The following is an 8782-nucleotide window of genomic DNA, read 5'->3' on the forward strand; positions in this document are numbered from 1 at the left end:
TACTCACACCATGTCATTCAAGATATTTTTGTCTTTCTTTCTTCATTCGAAAAGAAATTAAGGTTTCTGAGCAAATCATTCCCAGATTTTTCTCCATATAGTGGACTTCAATAGGAACAAGTTGAAAGTCCAAATTGCAGTTTCAGTGCAGCTTCAAAGGGCTCTACACGCTTGCCAAATTACTGGTATTTGTGCCATTGACGCCCCAAAAAATCATGTCTTTAACTTTTTTGTGATTAAAATGGCTGCAGTTGTTGTTGCAGTTGTTATGCTCTGCTCACATGCTCTGATAATAACAGCTTTGTAGAACTACACATTATTTGGATAATTAGTTAAAAAAGTTATATCTGATTCTGTTGCATAGAACTAAATAAAAAATATATATTGATATTTTTTTTCTTTTAAGATTTTATTTATAGGTGTTTTATGCCTTTTTTTGGAGAGGACAGTGTAGAGCAGACAGGAAAGCATTGGGGGAGTGGGATCAGCAAAGGACTACGAGCCGGGTTTCGAACGTGAGTCGCCGTGAGCACTGTTGTGCTGTATGTCGGCACACTAACCGCAAGGATTTTGGCACTAACAATATGTTGATATTTAATTTGATTATATTTTCTGTCCAATTTTATTGTGTTATTTTCAGTAAAAGTGTGGTTATTTTATTATTATATTGGTTTTTTAAATTTAGTATCATTCAAATGATTGAGTTAAATTAAAAAAAAACTTACAAAATTACTTAAATAATAATTACAAAGCCATTATATGACCTTTCCAACATGATTACATAATGCGTGAAATCATGGATGCGTAGAACTAGTGCAAGATGAGCATTTGTGGTTAAAAAGTAAAAGTAACACACAAGACCGTTGATTTCACTAGATAAGACCCCTATTCCTCGGCTGGGATTGTGTAGCGTACTGCATTGAAACTGCAGTTTGAACCTTTAAACTGTTGGCTTCCGTTGAAGTCCACTATATGGAAAAATCCTGGAATGTTTTCCTCAAAACCTTAATTTCTCTTCAGCTGAAGAAAGAAAGACATGAGTAAATGATCAGGAAATTTTTATTCTGGAAGTGAACAAAGTACACTTCCCCTGTCCATGTTCCACTCTATCTCAAGGACAGTCTGTTTTTTTAAATCATAAACACAGTCCGCTAATATCTACGCACATTGTTTGTGCAAAGCACCTCCTTTTATGTCCGCACAGACTTTTTGTGACTGGATGAGTTTGCATGCCTGAGTGATTTGAGCACTTGAAATCCAAAGGTCTGCTAGATAGTCCGAACATTCAGAACTTGTCCATCTTGGCTCAAGGTCCATAGAGTATACCTTAAAGGAGAAGTTCACTTCCAGAACAACAGTTTACAGATAATGTACTCACCCCCTTGTCATCCAAGATGTTCATGTCTTTCTTTCTTCAGTCGTAAAGTAATTGTTTTTTGAGAAAAAAAAACATTTCAGCATTTTTCTTCATATAATGGACTGATATGGTGCCCCAATTTTGAACTTCCAAAATGCAATTTAAATGCGGCTTCAAATGATCCCAAATGTGGTTGGAAACGATCCCAACCGAGAAAGAAAGGCCTTATCTAGCGAAACGATCAGTTGTTTCCAAAAAATACAGTTTATATACTTTTTAATGCTAAACGCTCGTCTTGTCTTACTCTGCCTGGACTGTTTTTGTTCTGGTTCATGACAGTTAGGGGATGTCGAAAAACTCCCCCTCAACTTCGAAATCGTCCTATATCGCTGTTTTACCTTTTTTGTTAAGGTTGTTTGATCTTCTTTGCATGTTTACGTTGCAAAGACTGGGTCGGAACTTCTGCAGCGATCTAGGATGATTTTGAAATGATTTTTGAAGTTGAGGGAGAAAATACGATGTTTTTTGACATACCCTAACTGTCTTGAGTCAGAATACACAGAATTCATGGAGAGAAAGGCAAGACGAGCGCTTGAGATTATTTTTTTAATGAAAATAACTGATTGTTTCGATTGATAAGACCCTTCTTTCTCAGCTGGGATCGTTTACAACCGCATTGGGATATTTAAACCGCATTTTGGAAGTTCAAAATTGGGGCACCACATCAGTCCATTATATGGAAAAAATTGCAGAAATGTTTTCCTCAAAAAACATAATTTCTTTATGACTGAAGAAAGAAAGACTTAAACATCTTGGATGACAAGGGGATGAGTACATTATATGCAAATGTTTGTTTTGGAAGTGGACTTCTCCTTTAAAGCAGGGGTGCCCAAACCCAGGAAGTTTCTAGTATGCCTAGTAAGAGCTTGATTAGCTGGTTAAGGTGTGTCTGATTGGAGCTAGAGCTAAACTTTGCAGGACAGATATTGGGTACCCCTGTCTTAAAGGGTTTGTGACAGAGCAGAACATTGAAAATGAAATATACCTGAGCCTTTAAGACCAGTTTAAACTAGCTAAGAGCAGCAAACCAGTTTAGGCTTGTTTAAGCACTTTTTAGTGGCATTGTTACTTTTGAGTGGACAGAAATTCAATTACAAAGTCTATGCACATTTCCAATGGTTTTTTCAACACAGACCAACACAGGCACTTCAGATAAAACAACAAGTGATGGGTTAAGTTTTTGTCAGTTGGACAAACTTTACCTGTCTAAAAACAAAAAAACGACTTGGAAATTAGTGTCTAAATCCTTAAGAACAGATTTCTTTAGATAAATATATTCTGCTATATCAGATCTGAGCGCAGAGTTTGTCGTGAGCGTGTGAGGGCGTGTGCTGCCGCCTCGCTCACGCTGAGGAGAGCAAAACAGAGCTGCAGTTCGGTTGGGCACTGATTGCCCGAGTGATATATTTGCTGCGTATACACACCAGACTTCCATTTGGCCCTTATCTGTCCTGAGTGTTTCATCAGCTCAGGGAGAGAGAGAGAGAGATGGGGAAGGAAGAGGACATTAAAATATGTCCATAGGCGAAAATCACTCCAGGCTCTTAGCTGGGCTGAGCAGTGTGTGATTAGGGCTGCATGGGGAAATGATGCAGTGGCTGAATTTTCCTCTCATCGAGTTTCCTCAGTGGGGTACATAACCCTCTACGTCTGTCCCTCCCACTCTTTCTCTCATTTTCTTCCACCCTCCCTCCATCCTCTTTCTTTCTCTCCTTGGCGCAGTGCAGTCAGCACACTGCATTACCTGTTCCAAAGCCACCGGCCTGTCCCGCTCAGGGGAAAACCCCCCATCCCACCTCCATATATAGGGGGGCTGCCTTGGGCAGTGTGCCCAGTGCATATATGAGGGTTTTAAAACTGCAGTGTGTGTGTGTGTGTGCAGCCGCAGCAAATATTTGCCTTTGCACTATGAGTTTCGCCCCGAGTCCATTTGTTCAGCTTATCAGGATGTCCTCTGGTGAGAGAGCATTGTGTTGCAGTCATTGTTCATTGGGTTCAATAACAGTGCCAATGCTGATGGACAGGAGAATAGATTCCACCGCAGGCTTTTAGGACTCTGCGTTTGTTTGAATGTTCACTGTTAATGAGCTCAGTATCTTAGTCAGATTTTTCCCAACCACTGCTACAGGAACGAGCTTGTCCAATCGAAAGAGTAGAGTGACACAGTTTTATGTTGTGAGAAAGTTGACATAAATCACTTTGATTCTATGGTTGTTTTGTAGTGAGCTGTAGAGTATTCAGGCATGCTCAAATGTTCACAATGTCCTTAAAAATCTACCTAAATAACATTTTTGGTCCCCTTTGATCACAGTTTCAAAAGCTAATGAGCTTCTACTTACACTACCTTCACTACTTATAAAGATAGTTGACCCAAAAATGAAAATTCTGTTGTTAATTAGCTCACCCTCTTGTTCCAAACCCATAGACCTTCGTTTATCTTTGGTAGTAAGGACATCGTTAACATAATCCATGTTTCAAGTCATTATTTGCACACAAAAAGTATTCTCATAGCTTTATAAAATTAGGGTTAAACCACTGATTCAACTGTTTTAATGATGACTAATTTTCTGAGTCTTGAACGTAGTAGTCATGTGTCTATGCATGGTCAAGAAAGCTCTTGGATTTCATCAAAAGTATCTTAATTTGTATTCAGAAGATGAACGAAGGTCTTACAGGTTTGGAACGACATGACATGAGGTTGAGTAATTAATGACAGACTTTTCATTTTTGGTTAAATTAATCCTTAATGATATGAGAATAAAAGAATAAGAGAATGTTTCTTTTAAAAAAACATTTTAAATCTTGCCAACCCCTAAATTTTCGCATGATTATAGTATTTTTGGGCATTATTGGACATGCATATATTAGCTGTTTAAAAGTCTAATGAGCTGCCTACCTAGACAGGATTTTGGGGCGTTATTGGACATGTTCCAATATTAGCTGCTTAAAAAATTTATTAGCTGCCTATTTAGACACATTTGAACATTTGCTGTGTTTCAAAACCTACTGAGATGCCCATTTGGACAGAATTAGTGGGCACGCTGGAACATTTTCTTGGCTTTATTGGACATTTCAAATCTGTTTAAACACTAGCTGTTAAAAAACAACAACAACAAAAACCTGGAGAGCTTTCTACTTAGTCATTTTTTAGTATGGTGCTTGCCTAAACATTGCTGCCTAAACTACATTTTATGTTTTGTTGTTTTCTTTCCTTAACTAATTTTGAATTTGACATGTTTGTATTATTTTTTCCCCCTCACTTGCCTACTTAACATTTTTGGGTACATTTACACTACCAGTCAAAAGTTTTTGAACACAAAGATTTTTAATGTTTTTAAAGAAGTCTCTTCTGATTACCAATCCTGCATTTATTTGATCCAAAATACAAGCAGTCATATTGTGAAATATTTTTACTATTTAAAATAACTGCTGTCTGTTTGAATGTATTTTAAAATGTCATTTATTCCTGTAATCAAAGCTAAATTTTCAGTATCATTACTCTTGATCTCTGGTCTTCAGTGTCACATGATCCTTCAGAAATCATTATAATATGCTGATTTGCTGTTCAAGAAACATTTATTACTATTATTATTATCATCAATATTTGAAACAGTTAAGATTTTTTCAATATTCTTTGAATAGTAATATCCGAAGTTCAGCATTTATCTGAAATAAAAAGCTTTTGTTACATTATACACTATGCGATTCAAAAGCTTGGATCAGTTTTTTTTTTTTTTTTTTTTTTTTGAAAAAAATTATAGAAATTAATACTTTTATTTAGCAAGGATGCTTTAAATTGATCAAAAGTGTAATAAAGACATTTATAATGTTACAAAAGATTTCTATTTCAGATAAATGCTGTTCTTCTGAACTTTCTATTCATCAAAGTAACCTGAAAAAATTCTACTCTATTAATAATAATTGTTTTTGAGCAGCAAATCAGACTATTAGAATGATTTCTGGAGGATCATGTGACTGGAGTAAATCACAGGAATAAATTACATTTAAAAATATATTAAAATAGAAAACATTTATTTTAAATAGTAAAAATATTTTAAAATGTTACTGTTTTGCTGTGCTTCGGATCAAATAAATGCAGGCTTGGTGAGAAGAGACTTTTACTGTTCAAAAACTTTTGACATAGTGTACACGTTTGTCACAAGCTGCCTGTTTAGACAGCATTGGTGGAATGCTCCCTTATACAAACATTAGCCATGGTTTTACTGTAGTAAGTAAGTGTAGAATCCATGTTTTTTTGGCATGATTACTATTTGTTTAACCACAGTTTTACTATAAGTACCATGGTTTAACTATGGTTAGTATGGTTTGATCTACAAACCATAAAGGTAGACTACATTTTTGGCCTCACATAAATGTTTTCTAAGGACTAAGTAGGCAATTAGCTAGGTTTTGAAACACAGCCTGTGTGTTTGTTTATTGATTTCTCCTAACAGAGTCTGTGATTGGTTGTATTGCAGTGTAATGTTTTTACAGTATGTCAGCCCTCCTCTCTCGACGTGTATATCCTCTCCACAGCGAGCGGGCAGGCTGACGAAAGCTGTTGTGTGCTGTGGCGTGTCTTAGTTGCATCAGTTTCCCGTTCTTACTTTGGGGTGCTGTTTCCCTTTGTGGTTTCAGAGCATCTTCGCCCAGTTCCAGTTCAGCAGTGAGAAGGTGCTCCCATCGGACGCTCTGCGCAGCGCTCTGGCCAAAACCTTCCAAGACGAGCAGCGCTTCCAGCTGGGCATCATGGACGACGCGGCCGAGTGTTTCGTAAGGCTTTTGTTTTATCCCCATTTCACCCCTTTTCTCCACACTTTCTCCTTTAAGTTACTTTCTGTTTTTGCTGACACAATGATCAGCTTTAACCATCTCATCCCTCTCTCTTTCTCTCTCTCAAGCATTTCCTCCTCTCAACTCTTTCGCTCTCCTCGCGTCCCTCTCCCAGTTCTGTCTTTTTCCGCTCCTCACTTGGATTTTGTCAACCTTGATCTTAGATTCCAGAGACGTTAGGTGTTGAATTTCAAGCATTGCTGCTTGTGCTCATCCTTGTGTGGTTTGAAGAGTGGTAGAAATGGAAACATGAAGTCTGAGCAGTGTAAGGAAAATAACTCCGGAGGAAAGCAGACAGCTGAAGTTTGACAACTTTTTGTAATATTCATATATGCGGTGAGAAAGATGCGTCTCGGTGACGTTTCTGGCAGGACATGTCGGCGTATCTTTGATGAGTATATTTGATTCAGAATTGCTGGCTGATAGGATTCTCCGAGAATGCGATGAGACTTTAAATAAAACCGTCTGAGGTTTATTCGAATTTAATTTTGAAGTATGGATGGTTTTATTTCCTTTCGTTGTTGGGAGACAGATTTTGTCTACGATGTAGTATGATCTTATGTCAATTCTTACTGTGTTTAGAGCATTCCAACATACAGGAATGTAAATACAGTGGCAACAAAAATAATTTAAAGACTTAAGCCACACTTAAAATGCCTAAGTGTCATAAAAATATCAAATCAAGTCACATTTGCGACAAATGACAATTAACTTCACAAGTCTGAGCCATCCTGCAGTGACTTTTAATCATCAAGTGAATTTTATTGGTTTTAATAGCCAATTTCCCAAAGCAGTAAAGCCAAAGATAATTTATAATAATTTGGAATATTTGAAATGCCTAAAAAGAGCCGCACTTCTTTTTTTTTTTTTAAATGTCACTTTGTTTGATATTTCATTAGGTAATGCACAAAAAATCCATGTGTTTTTAAAGACATTTTTGGAGCACTGTATCTTTCTTGAGGCAACGCGTTGTGACAAGCAGAGTAAAATGTTTTTACAAAAAAGTACATTAACATTCACACTCATCAACTTAAATGCAAGAGAGGTTTAACTAACACTCATAGGTGATAACGTGATAATCAAAAAGAAATGAAGACACATAGCACAAACATATCGCATGAAATACTAATTTTTAATTAGATCAAACTGCTTTGAAGTGCTGAATAAAATATATTAATTGGACTTTTTACTGAGCTTGTCACAATGTATTTTAGGATTACCTTGTCTAGGAAGGACGCAGTAGTCCCAAAAAGTTATAAGTCATTTTCATCAAACGATCCATTATTTCAGTATTTTTTTTATTACATTTTTATTTCTGTTTTATTTTTAATGAATGTTTGCAGTGCAGTTGAGTTTTGTTGACTTTATCAATCTTTGTTTTTGATATTTTATTTTTTGGGTTTATTTTAAAGCTGCCAAAGTTATTCCAATGTTAAATTTCAAGTTTTTAGTAGTTTTGTATACCATGTATCAAAAACTAAAATTACATTTTGGTTATTTTTATTTGATATTATTATTATTATTATTATTATTATTATTTTTTTTTTAGTTGTGTTGCTTTTTATTACAGTTAACATGTACACTTTCGATCAATTACAGTTGACATCAATCTACTAGTGCTGTCAAACGATTTAAATAAAAATAATTAATTGAATTTTTTTTTTTTTTTTTTTTTTTGGAAATTAAGTGCAATGAATCCCTCCTGACATTAAAGTTTTTAAATATACTTTTATGTTACAATAATTTCACACTCAATCTTCAAATTAATATAGAAACAACATAAAGACAGTATATTTTTATATATATATATATATATATATATTTTTTTTTTTTTTTTTTTTTTACTAAAGGTATCACTGATATAATTAACCATTGACTATAGCCATTCAGCATTACAGTGTAATTGAGAGCTGTCAGTTTTAACATTTATTAGATTTACTAAAAAAAACAACTTCTATTTTGAGTGAACTTAAAACAATCTTCACATAAACCCATTATTTACCTGTGGCCTTCAGCAAGTACTGTACGAAATATAGCAGGGTTGCCAGGTTTTCACAACAAAATCCTCCCAATTGCTACTCAAAACTAGCCCAATTGCACTTTGAGGAGGGTCTCCCATTAAAAAATCGCATTCCGGGAGATAAAATACACATTTTGTTTGTCAGGGTTCCCCTGGTGAATGACGTTATTGGAGTCGCTTTAACCCGCGGACATCAAAAACAACCCGCGGCAAAAGTGTTCATATAGAGACATTAAATAAAGTTTAACTATAGATGAATTCTTAAAACAACAAAAGTTATTGATTTCCTCTTTATTCTTTTGTTCCTTGATTAACAGACATCACAGCTATTAGCTTATTTGGCTGCTATTACTTTAAGAGCTGCCGTCTGAAAAGTCTCCTGTTTGATGTGGTCGTAAAGCATTCTGTGACTAAATAAACACACTTCTTGTCAAGAAAAAAGAGACAGAAGTGGCAGTTGTGAGTCGCTTGTGTTAATGTGCTAATTTTAAAAGCACAGCTAAGAACACATC

The 8782-nt window shown here is 35.6% G+C and overlaps 1 protein-coding gene across 8 annotated transcripts in view; it reads left to right on the plus strand.

Moving 5' to 3' along the window:
* usp54b (ubiquitin specific peptidase 54b) overlaps positions 1–8782 on the plus strand; it is a 144730-nt gene that overhangs the window by 89193 nt on the left and 46755 nt on the right. For all 8 annotated transcript variants that reach the window (XM_051123920.1, XM_051123922.1, XM_051123926.1 and 5 more), the window contains one exon: positions 6056–6190. In XM_051123920.1, coding sequence (XP_050979877.1) covers positions 6056–6190 — 135 coding nt within the window. The remainder of the gene's footprint in view (positions 1–6055; positions 6191–8782) is intronic.

Source organism: Labeo rohita, chromosome 12 (assembly GCF_022985175.1).
Source record: "Labeo rohita strain BAU-BD-2019 chromosome 12, IGBB_LRoh.1.0, whole genome shotgun sequence".
Lineage (NCBI taxonomy): Eukaryota > Metazoa > Chordata > Actinopteri > Cypriniformes > Cyprinidae > Labeo > Labeo rohita.